The 20215-nt window shown below is 39.7% G+C and overlaps 1 protein-coding gene across 7 annotated transcripts in view; it reads right to left on the bottom strand.

Annotated features, from left to right (window-relative positions):
- The window catches only part of LOC123508985 (protein C12orf4 homolog), a 219796-nt gene that overhangs the window by 187187 nt on the left and 12394 nt on the right, over positions 1–20215 (bottom strand). For 3 of the 7 annotated variants that reach the window (XR_006676063.1, XR_006676062.1, XM_045263089.1), the window contains exon 3: positions 8515–8660. The exons of 2 other annotated variants lie outside the window; for them this stretch is intronic. Coding sequence is in view for 1 of the 5 variants with exons in the window: in XM_045263089.1 (XP_045119024.1) it covers positions 8515–8660 (146 nt within the window). In the remaining 4 variants the exon portion in view is untranslated. Of the gene's footprint in view, positions 1–8514; positions 8661–20215 lie in introns of those variants that run through there. 2 more of the 7 variants (XR_006676064.1, XR_006676066.1) reach the window with 2 other exon arrangements.

Below are 20215 nucleotides of genomic sequence, written 5' to 3'. Positions count from 1 at the left end.
AACTTCACTCTGTACTCCCTATCTGGCATTTTCAATACCAACTTACTGATTGTCTTCCTATATTTCTTAACTTATATGAACCTGACACTAACCATAAATAAGAAAAACATAAGATATTTTTTTATAATCCTAAAAAGTGAAAATAAAGATAAATTTACTAGTGAGCAAGCTAATATAGATTGGGACATCATATCAGATAATGAAAACTTTGACATAAATTATAAGAAATTTTCATGTACTGTTGAATATCTTCACAACAAATGCTTCCCTATTGCAACTAAATACCAGGGGTGTGGAGTCGGATTTTCAAAAATCCAACTCCGACTCTTACTCCAGTAAATTTAAATGCTGCGACTCTGACTCTGACTCTGACTCCAGGAAATCTGAAGGTTGCGACTCCGACTCCGCTTTTTTTTTTCTTTTTTTACAGTACAACGATATAGTCTATTTCTTTTTTACATCAGGGATGGTGGCCAAGGGAAAAGATTAAACAAAAAGCCCGCTAGTTGTCACACCCAAACAAGACAAAAGTTAAGAGAATCAATTCTTACATATTTTCGAGTCAATCCATAATAAAAGTGTACTTGACGATTATATAATTATCATAAATTAATGAAAATTATCTTTATATGTAATAACATGCTATAATTACTCTCTAAATTAAGTAATGGTATTCATGGTTATTGTTCTGCTATAATTATCTGATGTAATAAAAACTTGTGGGATAGAAGTAATATTGAATGTAACTAAATTCTTATTTATTTTATCACAGCAGCACAGCCTTTGAAAAATGTGTATGTGGTTTGAAAATTTTTTTATTCAAAATTAACTTAAAGTTAAAGGAGTCGGAGTCACTCATATTTTTACCGACTCCGACTCTGACTCCAATTCTGACTCCGACTCCGACTCCGGCCAAAAGTAGCCGACTCCTCGACTCCGACTCCACACCCCTGCTAAATACATTTTCTTGAAAAGACTGACTAGTCTATGGATAACATCTGATATTTTATGAAATATTAAATTGAAGAGTACCGTTTTAAAAAAATTTTAACTGAGTAGAGTGATGTTGGAGACCTACAGGTTGTGTAGAAACTTTCTGAATAAAAAAAAAACTAAAGAAGCCAAATCAAACTATTACCTAAAGGCATTTGTAGATTCTAAGAATAATATGCAAAAGACCTGGAAAATTATTAAATGGGTCAATAATATAAACCCAATAGCAAAAAATATTACAAATATAAACCATAACGGCACCAATTTAAACACTACTAGTGACAAAGCTGAGGCTTTTACAAAATATTTCATTGATATAGCATCTTCCTTAGATAACTAACTGCATAATACTCCCCACAACTCAATAACTTTCAAGGTGACTTTCCAGACTCAATGATGATCCCAATAACAACTACAGATGACATAATTAGTGCAATCAAGCTCATAAAAAATAAGAGAGTGCACATTGATGAAATCCAAGTTTCCATACTAAAGGAAAATGGTGCCCTTTTCATATATCCTTTTATGATTCATTCTAATTAGTGTATTCCCAGCCAAAATGAAACATGCAAATATTACACCAATCCATAAAACAGGACTCACCAATGACAAGAATAATTATCAACCAATTTGTAAGTTATCTGTTTATTCTAAAATATTTGAAACACTTGTGAAAAATCTCTGTTAATTATCTTTACAAAAAAAAAAAACATATCATCCTAATGTCAAAATGGTTTTAGAAAAGTCTAAGTACTTTTGATGCCCTCAACAAATTTCCTTCATTTGTCTATACTGAACTAGATAAAAAAAAAATTCACTAATTGCACTATTCATGGATTTTAGCAAAGTCTTTGACACTGTTAATCACAAAATACTACTTGATAAATTACATTTCAATGGAATAAGAGGATGCATTCACACATGGTTTCTAAGTTACTTTAGTGACAGATCACAATCAACGAATATAAAATATCAATCAAGTAACCATCTAATCACACAAGGTATACCTCAAAGTAGTATCTTAGGACCAATATTGTTATTGATATATGTATTTCCCTACACAAAATTTAAACGGACATCACTGAGGAATCCAGTGAGATGCCCGCCATGCACGCCTCACGTCAGTTCACTGCCAACCAATGTACAGTGTCGACACCAGCCCCTCTGGTTTGCCTGACCTTCTCTTTTATTGGCTTCTCTAAGGAATTGTCCTGGTAAGTTCTCTCCTTTCCCTGCTGACACTCGGAGTTTTTGGTGACAATGAACACAATCCAAGGACTATTGTTTTTGGGTCTCGCTACCTGTTAGTGACTCAAAGTTGTGGTTTGGTTGCAAGGTCACTTGGAATGGACGAGAACAGTGTTCTGGAAACGCCAGGACATACTTCCTCATTGTCGACTAACAAGCCTCCCAGGTGTGAGAAAGTTCTACCAGTGGGGGAGGCTAAGAGGAAGAGAGACACGCAGAAGGACGACGGAGCTAAACAACAGGTGGTTTGTGCTTAGCTGCCTTCTGTTGTAGGCCCGAGTCATGCTGTAAACACTCCTCTTCCATCAGCTGACCACTCTGCGACTAACTCGGCTATCACCTCTGCCATGACTGTTAGTGGCAAGCTTATAGATATGAGGCTCTTCCATACCAATGGACTGCTTTCCAAGGCCTTTGTTCCTGTGGCACAGTGTATCAGTGATATTGAGGAAGGAAAAGGGAAACTGGTCTCATCCTACTTGGAAGGGCTTAATACTAGACTTATACTTTTGGCCTCAGCAGTTAACTATGTGAACAAGCTGCAGAAGAAGGTGGCTCTGATCCACATTAACAATTCAGCCCTAGCTGAACTCTACAAATGGGAATGTGCAGTTGGAAGGGAAGAACTGTTCCCTTTTGATGTCACAAAGAAGTGTGACGAAATTTGCAAGACCAGGAAACTGGGGAGACCCTCATTTTGTTCCCTTAGGATGTCTTAGGATGTCTGGACCAAGAAGGTTTGTCCCATTTTGGATGGACTTCCGGGTGGTCTTTTCAACCTTCACAGTCATGATCGAGGATCTCCTCCAGGCCTTTTTTTTTTTTTCTAGGTGAGATGATGCCCAAGGGGAATGTGGTGCAGCAATACAAGACTCACCAGTAGGTGCCCTTCCAGTAAGTAACATTCCTTATTCCTTGAAGAACACCCCTAACAATTTTGTCAGTGGTAAAATTTTTGCTACCAGACAGTTATGACAAGCCTTATTTACAAATAAATGGATCCATGATGTTGTCCATGGTAAGGTCGTTGAGTTTCCGTTCCACCTACCCAAACAGTACTGCCTACACCTCTTGACCTTCCTGTAACTGATCGCTCTGCCCAAGACAGTGCCATGTTGGAGTTTATTGACTGTGGAGTGGTTGAAGGCTGTGAATCAATTGTCAGTCAAGGTTTCTTTTCCAATATTTATCCGGTTAAGAAGAAAGATGGAACAGCTAGAGTAATTTTGAACCTTAAGGGAGTGTCCGGTTTAGAACGGTTTGTCATCTCTAGTAAATATGCATGAAACACTCAGATTTTTATGTTGTGAAGTATTGTGAACATGTACAGGGGATCCTCGTGATTCGACCATTCACAGTTCGAATTATCGCCAATTTGAACTCAGTTAATTAATAACCAATCCTCAAGGTTCGACCAACTGACACGCCAATTTAACATTCATATATCGCGCGCCACCCACCTGGTCAAAATCCACCGCCACCCCAAATTCGCCACAAACCTGCCAGGCAGAAGTGTAAACCAATGCTACCCTGTGTCGTCACTAAGGCGGCGTCACACTTGCACTTTTCCATCAACTTTTTCTGTCAACTTTCTGAAGACTGTCAACTTTTGTTGACGCTGGTCGTCACACACAAGCTCACTTCCACCTTTGTCGTGTTTGTCAACTGTAAACAAACATGGCAGCCCCTTCACCCCTACCAAGCCATTGCTATTTTTTCATTGCTAATTTTGGCCTTTAATGCTCCCTATGAGAAACTCTTCAGACAGGTTTGTCCACTCCTAAACAACAGAGCTGCTCATCTTGGCCAGTTGTTCCTTGGAAGTTCTGCCTTGGAGCGTCGCAGTCCTCAGACAAATGTAAACAAACAACTGAACTACTTTTCACTGTTAGGCTAGGACAAAAAATATATATACATATACATAAATATATTTACATCTACTTATCAATACTATTGATTTGAGATTATAGCATCATTCCAATTAACAAGAAAATTAATTTCATTACAAGAATGTTAATTAGAAACCATAGATCTTAATTTGACTAAAAAATTGATGCTAGAGGAAAACATGCATTTTGTCTGACTCAAGATGACAGAAAGCCACCTCCAGCCCCAGCCTTAAGAAGCACAATTTCCTGCCTTTCAAAGATAAGCTTGAGCTTATAAGAAATTGTGAGGCAGGTATAGCTCACAGTGTCGTTGCAGCACAAATGGATGTCCCTAGACCAACATATCAACAATTTGGAAGAACAGGGACAAGTACCGCGAGACCGCTGCATCACGCAAGTGTTTTTATTTCCAAAAGTGTACTGTACAGCACCCTAATGAGTTTAATAATAAAAAAAAGCTAGATATAAATGAAGCCTTGAATACTACTGATTTAGATTAAATTAGTGTTTTTTAAAGGTTATAGTAATGTTTTGAGGAGGTCCAAGCTTTAGGTTAGTCCCTATCCCCCCTAATTCTTAAGGTGGAAATTCGTTAATTTGGTCAAAAAAATTGAAAAATTGGAAACTTGGTACTTGGGTTTGTCTCTGGAGAGGGAAGCCATGGCCGAAGTTGCCAGGCACATAACGCACTGCTTACCTGGTAATGGCGGGTTTAAAGGGCCGGCCCTTTCAATACCCAAGCGTGCATACGCCCCTTTTTCTTCTAGTCTTTGTTTTGCTTGTATTTATTTATTTTTTTTTAGCTGTTTTATTGATTTTTGCGTGATGTACGATAGTTTAGCATCAGGCAGTGAGGGTGAGGAAGACGCTACTCCCTCAGTACCAATCGATACAGCCTTAGGGAGTGCCCGTGCGTGCAGCCTACCTGTTGATCGTATTTTACACGTGTTGGGTTCCCAAATTGTGACAATGCCACGTGTAAGGCCATGATGTAACATGGCCTGAAACTATCTAAACAGCCACTACCAGCCTCCAAGCAGTTGTCAAGGGATTATGTAAGTACATATCTGAGTTTGGTACATATTGGAGTGAGTTATTTTTTTTTTTTTATACCATGTGGGCTTTTCACGGAATTTATGGGCTAAAGGGATACTTTTAGGGTACCTCCTATCTTAAAGCCCACCTGCTAGGAAACCGTTGCCCCGAGTGAGGAAGCGAGTTATGTGGGGGTTTTGAAGATGTTCACAGAAAAATGCGTTTTTCTCGACTTTCAGTTTTTCAGCATATACTGTTGAATAACTTTTTCAGTAATTGGTCAATTTCAAAATTTTTGCAGCAAAATGATCAACAACCTCATCTTAACAAATGCCAGCATGATAATGCATGAACTCACTCAAATAAATTTACAACAGGCTTATAAACTCAAATTTTTGATGAAAAAAAAAGGTAACAATTTGGCGTGTAATGAAATTGTTATAACATAGGTTATGTGTATGCCGATGCTAACATTTATTTGCTGTTATGTATATTATATGTGGTTAAGAGGAAATTGCCACACTGTTATTAGTTTTGATTTTATAATGGTATTTTGAATTATTTTCTTATCGCCAAAAAAATATTTATTGCAAAAAAACTACGCCACATTTGTGACTGAAGACGTACACCATAAACGTACACCTTGTGTATAAATATTATTGAATTCGGTGAAAAAATAGCAATGGGAGAGCCAAAAAACCGATATTGATATCGAGTCATCGAATTACCACCTTAAGTATCTTATGGGAAAAATTGCTTCACTATTCGAATAAACGCTGATTTGACCGATGAAAAACTGCCCTAACCCCACTGAATTGCGAGGATCCCCTGTATATCAATATTAGACATTCATCCCCATTCTAGTCCCCAACCCCACCATACAATTATAATTGCAACTAAAACTTATGAAAGTTATTCTGGCATTATTGTTTGCTCCATAACCTTCATTTTTCTGTGGCAGAGACACGTTATAATATGAAAGGTTTTCACATCATTAGATTTTTTATTTCATCTTTCGTTTTTGTTTTATGAATTTTTCAAACAAATTTTTTTACTTTTTTAACCAAAAAATATTAATACAAAATTACAGGCCACAGATATAAAAAAAAAAATAGCGACATGAATTGAAAGAAGTAGTAGTATTCTCCTTTTTAGTTTTTGTTCCATTGAAATCAAGGTAAAATTGGCTTTAAAATAGATTTTAGAAGGGAAATACAGGGGATCCTCGTGATTCGACTGTTCGCTGTTTGAATTATCGCCAATTCGAACTCAGTTAATTAATACCCAATCCTCAAGGTTCAACCAACTGACTCGCCAATTCGACATTCATATCTCACGCGCCACCCACCTGGTCAAATCCGCCGCCACAACAAATTCATCCCCAGCCCACCATCGTCACAGAACGAATTAAAATCGTATGTCGAAGTACCACTGTACCTCTGACTCAGATGCAGCTCTCCCTCTTTCTTTCTCTCTCTCTTCCCGCCCACTGTAGTAATAATGATGATGGTAAGTGATTTTTCATAATATGTATATACAATAAGAAATAAACCGACAAAAATTTTACAGAAAAAGAATTATAGTCTGCCTTATTAAGACCGCTTACTGAAGATGACAAACGACGAGAGAAAATGCTATTTTTTATGGTAAACTAATTGGTACCATTAAAAAATATATAATCATTTCCAGCATGACACATCAGTACTAATCCTGATATAAGTCATACACCTTTGTAAGGATGATGAAAGTCAAGTATGCCATCAAATGATGTACTACTTACATTCTGAAGATCTCATACAGTATCCAGGAAAGAAAACACACCACCTAAGCAGAGAGCAACCATGACGCAATATGCGCATCATTGGATATGTCACGAGCGCTCCAATGACGCAAAATATGTGTCCTCGTGTTGATGGAGTTAAAATGATGAAGCTGAGCATAGGTGGTGGAGCAACCAAGGACTAAGAATCAAGAAAACATTGGCAGGGTCCTGCAGATTTTTACAAATGCTTAACACTTCCTTTGACAAGAGACCTTAAGGGGCAGTGGCATAGTGGATAAGGTGGTGAGCGTGGGATCGGGCAGACGTCCACGCGTAGGTTCGAATCCCACCACGTACAGCCTTAAAACACTTTGCCATTTGTCAAGTGGTTTAAAGTTACCTATATATCACCATGATACCCAGATTTTAGGTAGTTACACTCAAGATGAGCTTGGGTGGTGTTATGGCCCTTAATATGGGTACCACTATAAATAAAATTGCCTGCGCCACTAATGGGCGGAAGCTGAACAGCGCTTCCCATACACTCTTCAAGTGTGCCTACAGGCGCTAAAGGCCTTACCGTAAAAAATAAAAATAAAAATAAATAAATAAATAAAAAAAAAACATGACATTGCAATTACATTCCCACTTTACATTCACTCAATGTCACCTCCCACACACCCTATTTACTCCATTCTAACACCATTCACTCCAACAGAACTCTCACCCACAACTGAACTAACTCAGTTCAAAGTAGCCTCATACAGAGGTCACACACAATCCTAGCAAAACCTAGCAATCCTCAAACCTACACTTTATGGTCAGGTCTCAATCCTTCTGTATTTTCACAAACATATGTTACATAAATTTCCTAACTTATTTATTATATAAGCACCACTAGTATGTTATCAATCTGATTCTACATCATCATCAATATCTCTACATAAACTGTACCTTACATGAGGGATTTATAGGCATCTTAGAACACAGAGAATATCTAATCTGGATCATGTTGCAAGGTATAATGGCAGTGGAGGTGACATCTTCCTATTCTGCAAGACCTGCACCCTACCAACCAACCTCTGACTAATGTGTGTGGTTTAAATACTTATTTTGATTGTGGTGAACCATTATACAAACTCCAATTATTACATGAGACTATGACATTATGGGGATTCTCATAATTTACTCTATTTACAAGGTAAATTCACAATACATTAGCATTCAAAATAACATACAGCACATCTCACACTTAAATATATGTCAGAATTTTTCTCACATAATATATCACAATAACTGATGTTTTAACACAGCTGAATTGCCAGCACACAATGGTTTATAGAAAAATGTGGATAACAAAGAGATTACTTTATTTTATGTCTTTTTCTTATTAACTGACTTTTCTTGATTCATACACTTAAGAATAAGAAGAGATAAACCCTCTGTAAATATGAGTTACTACAAAGCAAAAATCCTTCAGACTGATCTAGTGATAATCTTGAAGTTACAATAAATTCTCACAGCAACTCAACTGAAAACATCATAAAATTATGCTTACTGCCAAATTAATATTGTGTACAGTCTTACTTGTGAATATTTAGCAGCCCAAGCAGCAGCAGCATCATTAACAGAAGTTCTACCTTCTCTCAATCCTTGCAGGGCCCTCTGGTCCTGTTGGCAGTAATACTCTTCTGTGCGGTTCTGAAGGAAGGCTTGAAGCTTTCCACTAAGTTCTAATACAGAGAAATAGTTGGTAATGAAAGCAATATGGCAAAAAAAAAAATCAATTAATTAATTAAAATTCAAAACTTTCATATCTACTATTTCTACCATATAAAATTGACTACAGTATTTCACAAGAAATTTTATTTGTTATTACACATACTACTACCCATTATTATGATTTATTGCTTAAACCCCCATTCTTACAGCAAACTTGCACTATGTCTAAAACCTCGAGAAATATAAATGAAAGAAATACTTGAGGTTCCCTTTCTTGTTTTCTTTGAGAAGACACCCAGCCCATTCTCTACTCCCAGGTACCACCCATCAGGACGATTCCCTCATTCGCCTCTTTGCTGTCACAGGGCTTACACGTTGTCTTGGCTCAGTGCTTGCACTGGCTAGTTGTTGTTTTTTTCTTTTCAGCAGCAGCTGGGTATACCTTTCGTCTCTCATTGGTTTTGTCTGTCTTCAACACCGAGATTGTAAATGTGTGATTATGCCACATAAGTGTGTGAAGTGTTTTTGCTCCTTCCTGCCTCTTACGGTGGACCATCATTGGGAGTGTCTGTCATGTAGGGAGGTGATTCATAGCCTTGCTTTCCATTGTGATTGCTGAAAGGCCTTGTCCCACGATCAGTTTCTATGTCTTTTGGAGAGTATTAAAGACCATACCGAGAAGAGGAAGGATTCTTTTTCTGGTAAGCATAAGGCTTCTCCTACGTCACAGCAGCTAAAGAAACGCATGTGGAGGATGGAGATGTTGGATCAGCTTTCCCTATTTCTCTCCTCTTCCCAGGGTTCTCCTTTGTCTGGTTTCCAGACTTTGGCTTCAACGGTAGACGATTCCTAGCTGGGAACGAGTGGTGCTATGCAGAGGCCAGGGCAGGCAGGACCAGCTGGTGCCACTGGTCCCGAGGTTGAGATGGTGCTGGCATCAGCAGCAGGTGGCTTCCATGCCCTGGTTCCTGGGATAGGTAAGGCAGTGCACAGTGCCCTTGGTACTTTTTGCAATGTTTACGGTAGTGGGATTGGTGACAGCCACATGGCTCCCATGCCCAGCAGCAGCCCCACTACCCAGGATACAGAGGTTGGCATCTGCCATACAGCTCCCATGCCTAGTTGCAAGCCTCTTATCCCCTCCCATGGTTTTATCAGCAGTACAGGTAAGGAAATACCTGGTGCTCTTGGTACTTTTGGCAGTGTTCATGCTGGTGGGGTTGGCGACAACCATCCAGCTTCCATGCCTGGTGGCTGCCCCACTACCCAGGATAAGGAGGTCGCCATCTGCCACACAGCTCCCATACCTGGTGGCCAGACATCTTTTCAGGATGCTAAGGATGACGTCTCCCATATGGCTTCCATGCCTAGCAGCCAGCTTATCATCCCCTCACGTGAATTAGACATAGATAAGACTATTCCACTTTCTTTGGTGGTGGAGTTTGCCCACAGCAATGCTGCTAAAATGGTTGGTGGCCTTTTCTTTAGCCAGAATATGAGTGCTGGTGTCAGCCGCAAGGCTACAATGCTGGGCGACCAGACTCATGTGCCTTGGGTAGGGGTTGGTGTGTGCCTCTTGACTCCCATGCCTGGCGGCCATCCTCTTCCTCACAGTGGTTTAGACCATGTGGACCAAGGAATATACAGAGAGGAAGTTGTGGTGTGGGGTTAAAGTTTGGAGGACAGCAACGGTGCTGAAAGCGTTTTCAGGAGTAACTTAAGAAGATTTCTCCCATGCTTCCTCCCCACCACCTATTTTTCCCTCATGATTATGAACTTATAAGGCATATAAAACATTTATATGTATCTATATATATATATATATATATATATATATATATATATATATATATATGAATATATATATATATATATATATATATATATATATATATATATATATATATATATATATATATATATATATATATAGTCAAACCTCGCCGAACACGAATTCGCCGAACACGAAACACGAATCAGTAAAATATCCCATATTTCGCCGAGCACGACTTTGACTCGCAATTGCACGATTTAGTCTCCATTTGAATCTCCCGCTGGTCCTGGTGGATGCACTTGACCTCCTCCTCCCAAGCGTCTTGGACTTTTCGTAATTTGCTGAGAGTCATGGAAGATGCAACATCCCTCTTCACTGAAACAGATCCCATCCTGGAGAGGAGCATTATTGTATTTTACGGCTTGCAAGACGCTGCATCTTGGAAGATGCACCCTAATATTTTAAAGAAATTTATAAGAAAAAAAAAGTCATTCTCATACAAGAACGCATTCACCATATACCCAACCACTGAACATAAAAACATCAGACGCAAGGAGTCTGCAAGACACTATTGTTTCACCATTCATTACAAATTTACTGGAGCACTCACCAAAAATTCAAAACTGTAAATAAAAACACCATAGGTAAATACATATACACAGTGAAACAGTCCATCTCTTCTTGTTTTAGTGGCGGGCGACGGCAAGTTTTGGACCTGTTGTTTACATTACGGAATCACTTGTCCGATCACCGAAACCAAACACGTCAGTGTTGCAGTTTGTATTTATTTTATTTTGCAGTCGTGCTTCATAGGCTTTATCAATGTGAATACAATTCACAAGTGGAGTTTTGACTCTTGCTTGAATGAGTAAGCCACTTGGATGTTCTATTAATAAAGGTATAAAGGCACCTGGCATGATGTGTGTGTTCGTGTGCATGTATGTGTGTGTTGCAATGAGACAAGGAGCGGCCCGTTTCTCCACACGCTGATTAGGCTGCAGGAAGGATTATGGTATTGTAAATACTTGTAACACCTAAATACTGAGTTTACATAATATAAAATGCTAAATTAAATGGTACTTAAGCTAACATCATAATGTAATGACTCAACATACAAATCCAGGTCGCTATCTGTCAAGTGTCCAAGCTCACTTGAGGTTGGATGCTGCCTTACAATACAACATTCATCTTGGAAGACGCACTAGTATTTTTCAGGGTATTTTTCAGAAAAAAAAAGTGCGTCTTGTAAGCCGTGAAATACGGTAAGTTCAAGAGGGGTATTGAGCTTCTTTTGCCCTACAAGGAGACTTTACGCCATATGGAAGCATCTGCCAGTCAGAGTCCCATCACTTCATATTTCAAGCCCTCTCCAACCAGCAAATAAACTAAAGGTACTAGTACTATAATCAAATAAAATGTGTGCTTGGTACTTCATTTATTGATTTTTTTTTTTAGCCTATTTGGTAAAAATTTTTTTGGGAGGGAGGATCTGGAAATGTAACCCCCATTTTCCCATAGGGCCTATTATTCGCTAAACACAACGAGCTCAGGAACGTAACTGTTGTGTTGGGCGAGGTTTGACTGTGTATATATATATATATATATATATATATATATATATATATATATATATATATATATATATATATATAGTGCTTACTCCAATTTTGCGAGTTCAAATTTTGTGACCAAGGACCAAAGATTGCCATTTTAAAAATTTCCCCATCTTACTCCTTTCTCCTGGTATTGCGAGTGGTGGCGGGAGAGAGAGCATTCCCGCAAATTATATATTACTGTATTATATAGGCAATATTTGATCAATTTACTCATACTTATCATATTATACTATATTATATTATCATATTTATATTATATTTACCATAGTTCGGTGGTTTTTAGCTAGTTTTCATAAAAATCTGACGGTAATTCAATGAAGCTCATCTGGCAACACTGCCCCGCTCTCTCCCGCCTTCCATTTGTTTACGTACACCTCCACGGAGTACTCTCTTTAAATTTGAAGGAATCCTTGTGCTCGACTTTGTGCGACATGGCGCCACCAACCAAGAAAGACATTAGGCTAACTTTGGAGCAGAAGATGAAGATAATTGAGATGAAAAGAGATGGAAAAAGGAACCGTGATATTTCCAGAGAGTTTGGTGTGGAAGAATCAACTGTGAGAATGGTGTTTAAAAACAGTGAGAAAATTGAATATTCAATTTTTCCCATAGGAATAATACTTCCAATTTTGCGATTTCCAAATTTGCGACTCACAATGCTGCCCCATTTCTCGCAAAATTGGAGTAAGCACTGTATATGTATATACAGTAAGGTCTCGGTTTACGTCAGAGTTACGTTCCTGAAACATGACGTAAGTCGATTTTGTACGTAACTCGAGTTTCTGTACATTTCAAAGCATATTATGGAGTTTTCAACCAATCATTGTTTATGGTCATTCAGGTAAGTTAAAGGTTATATTGTTATATTATTTACAAGTATGTAGGAATATGAAACACAAGCTTGTTTTTGTTGTTGATTAGGGCCACGAATGCGAAGGACTGCAGGTTGCAGAGAGGGGTGGACCCTTGAGGCCGCCAGAAGGGTGGGCAGGTCAAATGTTGTGACGCCCAGGGTGGACAGCTGGGAGTGTAGTGCAGTGCGGTGGGAGTAGAAGCGTGGGCAGCGGGGCAGAAAATGCAATAGGAAAGGGCAATAGGGATCAGCAGACAGGCGCAGACGGTGCAAGTCAGCTGCGAGTGTCGTGTGGCTCCGGAGTTGTTATTGTTGTGATGGGTGTGCGAGCCCTCAAGATCGTCAACCTCCCCATTGTCATGGTAACGGGCTCCCCATTTTTTTCTTCCCTCCCTCACACACAGCTGCTGCCTCCCTTCTCATGTCTTTTAATTATGTCCTTTTTTTTCTTGTAGCGTAATGGTTTTCCTTTTCTTAGCATCACTGCTGTCACTAAGAAGTTTTCTCTTTGGTGCCATTGAGCAAGATACTAAGAACTTGAGTCAGTAAACGCAGAAGTAGGATAACACTCTTGCCAGGGGCGACGGTGTGGTGGAAGTGAGGCAGGGTGTTATTGTATTCAAGCGTGAAGCGGGCGGTGTGGCGGGCAACCACCAATAACAATAAATCCTGCACTTTACGATTTATAAATTTTCAATTTTTTTAATCTTAAATTGCCTTATAGTGGACTGACGTAACTACAAGTTTGACGTAACTCGAGACCGACGTAACCCGGGACTTTACTGTATGTATGTATGTATATATATATATATATATATATATATATATATATATATATATATATATATATATATATATATATACAGGCAACCCCCGCTTAATGAAGGGGTTACGATCCTGAAAAACACTTCGTTAAGCGAAACTTCGTTAAGTGAACCAATTATAACATTTTTGACCCCTGACTTTTTTTTTTTTTTATAGACTTGAACTTACATTGAGAGTAAACAAAGCGAGAATGCATCATAGTACAGTGAAAGGTTTAATGAAAGTAAAAATTATGAAGTTAAACATTTAAGCAGTTTAATTATGATGTACACTGATGTATCTATGTAAAATAACTTTATAAGTGATGATCTTAAATTTATGAAGGGAGGGAGAGTCTTCTTCTTCTTGGAGGTAGGTTGGGGCCGTGCAGGCTATATGTCACAGCCTCTAGTGCCCCAAAAGTGCAGTATGTGGTGGCCTGCAGGCAAGACTGAGACACAACAAGAGAGGGAGAGTGGAAAGACACTAGCCGGCAACTGTGGGATGTCAACAAACGGCGCATCATTGTACCGCATACAAAACTTACATACCATTTAAGCATCTTATTTTACAACAAATTATAAGTAGTAGTGCAAATATTACTTACACATTCAGTCAGAATCTGATGACGTCTGGTGAGTCAGCAGCTGGTGAGTCTTGGTCACGGGGGAATGAAGTGGACGCCACAGGAGAGGAGGGGGTGTATAACCTTGAAGAGATGGACTGAGCAATATCTCTTGAGAGTGACGGTGTTGGTGACACTGATGATTTGGTGGAAGGAGTGGATGGCCTGAAGTAAGACTCGATTGATGGTTGTGTAGCCTTGCGTCTCTTCGCAGCCAATATTTCTTTGTAACAACCGAGTGCTTTTTCTATCTCATGGGCTGCAGTAGAATTCCTGGCATAATTTGGATCCACTTCTTTCAATGAGTCAATGGCACTCTCTATTTTGCAAAAAAAATTCTTGCAAAAAATTAATTGTTAGCATTCGTTCTTTCCCAGGTTCAGTCGTTTCCTGGTGAGCTCGCTCATTTAACATTTCCTCAAGTTCTTCGTTAGTCAGGGGTTGCCTGTGGCTGTCCAACAACTCCTGAACATCATCTTCATCCACCTCCTCAAAGCCAGCATGGTGTGACAGCCGAACAATGTCTTTATGGAGGTCGGTGATGCTGACGGAGACGAATCCAGTAAAGTTAGCGACCACTTCAGGCCAAACTTTACTCCAGGCTGCATTCATAGTTTTGTTATCCACCTCACTCCATGCCGTTGTGATGTTATCAATCCCTTTCTTGATGTTATAATTCCGCCAGTATTGCTGGATGGTGAGCTCAGGATTGCTGTCCAGTGCCTGCACCAGCTGAGCCATAGTGCGTCGCTGGTAATAGGCTTTAAAGGTAGCGATGACAGTCTGATCCATGGGCTGGATTAAGGATGTAGTATTTGGTGGCAAAAAAAAGAACTTCTATGTTATCAGCCCAATCTTCCATGGCACGTGGGTGGCTTGGTGCATTATCAATGAGCAGCAGGAATCGGTTAGCTATGTTATTTGCTGCTGCATATTCCTTTAATGTTGGTGAGAGATACTCACTCACATAATCTTGGCAAAGGGACGCAAGTGGCAAGTGAGCCAGGCCTTCTTATTTGATTTCCAAATAACTGGAAGTTATGCCTTTGTGAAGCCCTTCAGTGCCCTAGGGTTATCTGACTGGTAAATAACGAGAGGTTTCAGCTTTAGGTCGCCCTCAGCATTACCCCCGAGTGTGAGAGTTAGCCTATCCTTGGCTGTCTTAAATCCTGGAGCTTTCTTTTCTTCCTGGGAGATGAAGGTCTTTGATGACATTTTTTTTCCAATACAGGCCAGTTTCATCTAGATTAATTACCTGTTTACTACAATAGCCACCACTAGAGATATGCTGCTTTAAGACAAACAGAAATGCATCAGCAGCAGGACGATCAGCACTGGCAGACTCACCTGTTATCTGTATGTTGTGTAAACCAGCTCGCTTACGGAAACTATCAAACCACCCCTTGCTTGCACCAAAGGGAGTCTTTGCTTTTTTCTCCTCAGGTAATTGTGCTTGGACATCTTCCCAGAAAGAGTGTGCCTTGGCAGTGATGAGCGCGGTAGATACAGCCATGCGGCGACGTACCTGGTCATTAATCCACATTTCCAAAAGACTTTCCATTTTCTCCATTGCAAAGTCACGAGTACGGGTGGTTCTTTTCGCTTGTAAGGAAGTTAATGTCTCACCAGCCTTCTTAATATAATCTGCTGACTTGAAAATTGTAGACACAGTAGATAGAGGTAAGCCATGGTGGCGAGCAATGATAGTAGTTTTCTCACCTCTCTCATGTCTGTGAATTATATCAAGCTTCACTTCGAGAGTAAGAAATTTCCTTTTCTTCTTTGCAACGGTAGATGACATTGCAGGGCTGGTTGCAGGGCGTTTTGGTGGCATGTTGAGCGTGAGATGACGAGCTGGTGCTGGACACTGTTATTGTTTTGAACCAAGAGCAGGGAAGGGAAAGGTAGTGAGAGTGGTGCGCCTGTTGTCCACGAGAGGGGATAAAACTTCGTTAAAGCGAGTTTGGTGTTCGTTAAACGAGCAGATGGTAGTAAAATGAAACCGTTGTAGCGAACCTTCGTTAAGTAGGGGTTGCCTGTGTGTGTATATATATATATATATATATATATATATATATATATATATATATATATATATATATACAGGCAACCCCCGTTTAACGAAGGTTCACACAACGAAATTTCGCTATAACGAAGGTTTCATTTTACTACCATCTGCTCGTTTAACGAACACCAAACTCGCTTTAATGAAGTTTTATCCTGGTAATTTTTTTCAAAATTTGAAAGCCCCACTGTATCATGCAAACTGACAAGCTTTTGAATACATCAGGAGCTGCTGGTACTAAGGCCTGCCTCAGGAGAAATCCTGAGACACCTGTAGAATAAAGATCAAGATCAAGCTTCTCGTGGACAACACAGGCTCTGCCGATACAAAGGCCTGACTCAGAAGAAATTCTGCGTCACCTGTAGCATCAAGATCAAGATCAAGATCACACGCACCACTCACTGCCCAGTCAAAACATAACAGCGTCACCAGCAGCTCATCTTCCTTAGTTCAACTTACCACCAAAACACCCTGCAATGTGGCCTAACGTTCCTAAGAAGACCAGGAAGTGTCTTACTCTCGAAGTGAAGCTGGGTATTATTCACAGAGAAGAGAAAGGCCAGAAAACTAATAACATTGCTTCCCACCATGGCTTGACTCCATCTACTGTCTACTATTTTCAAGTCAAGAGACTCTATTAAAAAGGCTAGTGAGACCTCATCTTCCTTGCAAGCTAAAAGAACCACCAGAACTCGTGACTCTACAATAGATAAAATGGAAAGCCTTGTGAAAATGTGGTACATAAGTTTTGTATGCAGTACCATGATGCGCACTTTGTTTACATTCCACAGGTTGCCGGTTAGTGTATTTCCGTTTCACTCTCCCTCCTTCATAAAGTTAAGATCATCAACATTATAAAGTTACTTACATACATACATTAGTGTACATTTTAATGACTTAAATTGAACTACCTAAATGTTTAACTTCATAATTTTTACTTTCATTAAACCTTTTACTGTACTATGATGCACTCTCGCTTTGCTTACTCTCAATGGAAGTTCAAATCAGGGGTTAAACTTGTTATAATCGGTTCGCTTAATGAAGTTTCGCTAACGAAGTGTTTTAGGAACGTAACCCTTCGTTAAACGGGGGTTGCCTGTATATATATATATATATATATATATATATATATATATATATATATATATATATATATATATATATATACAGTAATACTCCGCTTAGCGAACGTTTATCTAACGAATTTCCTGTTAAACGTACTATATAAAGTTAGACCAAAAGGTCCACATAACATACAACCACATCCGATTTAACGAATTTTCTGGGTTTGAATTTGCCAGGTTAGGGACCGAACGCAGCATCTTCGCTGTGATTGGCTAGCTCTCCGCCTCTGTCTCTAGCGCTCCTGGAGCTGGATCCAAGATTCTTTAACATCAGAGCAACCTCCTGCCACGAAATGGCATCCATGAACGCTTGGAGGGACAGTGATGAGGTTGCTGAGGTTACTAGGATCACCACCTCTGGAGGTGGTGTTACTGTCTTATATATGCATTTATGTTCACAAAACATTTCTATTAGCTTTTTACAAACCTTGCCCCCAAGAAAGGATTGTTTTGTAATGCATAAAGTGAAATCTTACATGGAATACCAAAAAATAAAACGGAGATGAGATCAGTCACAGACGATGCGGAGACTCACGGCAACTCGGACACTTCTTCTTGTGACCCTTTTAGCTTGGCGTGTTGTCTTTCACCACGAAATTTGTTTCCACTCCTCTATTGGCTGCTATAATGGATATCATATCTTAGTATTCATATATGCTCCTGCCATGAGGATAACCTGGACTCTGTGGCAGTGAGTGATAGTGAATTAGTAATGAAATACCGCGGTACAGTAAGTCCTCGTTATACGGTAGTTCTTTATCCGGTAAATTCACAGTTACAGTACTTGGAAATTACTACCCTCGATTCGATATACGGTAAGAAAAAATTCACAGATACAGTATCTGTTCATGTCATCTGAAAGGGCCCAGCGCAGGGGAGCAGGGGTGATGACGTCATCCACGCCACACATCCCCACCACTCACAGTACTGACTTCAACTTGACCACCCTTGGAGCCTGTTATCTCTTCCTCCCCTCCCCCCCTTTTTTTTTTAACTGCATTACATATCACTTACATGCATAACTAATTAGATGAATAAATGGAATATTAATGGTTTATTGTAAGCAGAAATATATTCATAATTATGGCAAACACTTAAAGCCTGCTACCAGCGGCGAACCATGCAGCAACTGATAAAGGGCACAGATGGGCCTGGTAAGCCCACTATCAGTGAATGGTGGAAGTTGTATAACATCAAGCACGCCTTAGATAACATGAAATCATCTTGGGACAAAGTGAAGACATCTACCATGAACTTGGTGTGGAATAAAGTACGGCCAGAATGTGCGCATGACTTCCCAGGCTTCGCTGAAGACGACATTGGTGCGATCAGAAATAACAGTAAAGCTGCGCCATAGGGCTGGCTTTGATGAACTTGTTGATGTTCAAGATCTTTTGGAAACCCATGCTGAACCTCTCTCAAATGAACATTATGGAGCAAGACAAGGCATCACAGGAGACAGAAAAAAGAGAGACGAGGAAAAAAGAACCTGTCCGTGGCCTGGACATCAAAACTCTTAGAGAATGTCTTGGTGGTATCGAAAAAGCTCTGGAAACCCTGAAGGAATGTGACCCAAATCCTACCAGGAGTAGCAAAGTGGCTCATGACGTAGAGAAAAGTGTCAAGATTTATCAAAAAATCTATGATGAAAAAACAAGAAAGACCAAACAGTCCTCCATCTACTCATTCTTCAAGCCAGTCAAACATGCCGTCCCTGTCACACCAGCCGACCATGCTACAGTTGGCCCTTCCACATCCGCTGCCGATGGTTCTACAGCTGGCTCTTCCTCATATCCTTTCTTCAAAACAGTGAAACGTGCCGACTCTGCTACAGCTTGCTCTTCCTCCATATCCTCTTTCTTCAAACTAGTGAAACCCTGCTACAGCTGACCCTTCCACATCGTCCGACAAAGCAGACGACGACGTCTTATCGTCGTCTGCTCACTCAGTGGAAGATGAGTAAGAGCTGAAATCCCTATTGTCCTTTAGCCTCAGGAGGGACATCATCTGATAGAATACATGGTGAGTGAATGGTAAATAAAAACGTTTTATTTCTTTTGTGCAGTACTTCACATTTTTTTTTTATGACGATTTTCATGTATTTTCACATCTGTAGGGGTGACTTTTGACATGCTGGAACGCATTCCCTATTATTACATGTTATAATGGGTTCGGTATATGGTAATTTCAATTTACGGTAAGGTTTCCAGGAACAAATATGTACCGTATAACGAGGACTTACTGTACTTTATTAGCGATTCACTATCATTCACTGCCATGGAGTCCAGGTTATCCTCATGGCATGAGTGTATATGAATACTAAGATATGATACCCATTATAGCAGGCAATAGAGAAGTGGAAACATAAATTTCGTGGTGAAAGACAACACGCCAAGCTAAAAGGGTCACAAGAAGAAGAAGCGGCAGAGTCGCCATGAGTTTCCGCATCATCTGTGACCGATCTCATCTCTGCTTGATTTTCTGGTATTCCACGTAAGATTTCACTTTATGCATTACAAAACAATCCTTTCTTGGGGGCTAGGTTTGTAAAAAGCTAATAGAAATATATATAATTTTTTTCTTAACCTATGTGGTATGTTGGGGACCAGCCCAGAATGCATCCCCCCTATTTCCATTATTTCCTATTGGAAAATTATGTCCGCTTAACAAATTTCTGCTCTACGAACAGCTTTGACATCCCCTAT

The sequence above is a fragment of the Portunus trituberculatus genome, chromosome 25 (assembly GCF_017591435.1).
Source record: "Portunus trituberculatus isolate SZX2019 chromosome 25, ASM1759143v1, whole genome shotgun sequence".
Classification (NCBI taxonomy): Eukaryota; Metazoa; Arthropoda; class Malacostraca; order Decapoda; family Portunidae; genus Portunus; species Portunus trituberculatus.
The sequence above is the reverse complement of the archived record's forward strand: the minus strand, read 5'-3'. Positions and strand labels throughout refer to the sequence as shown.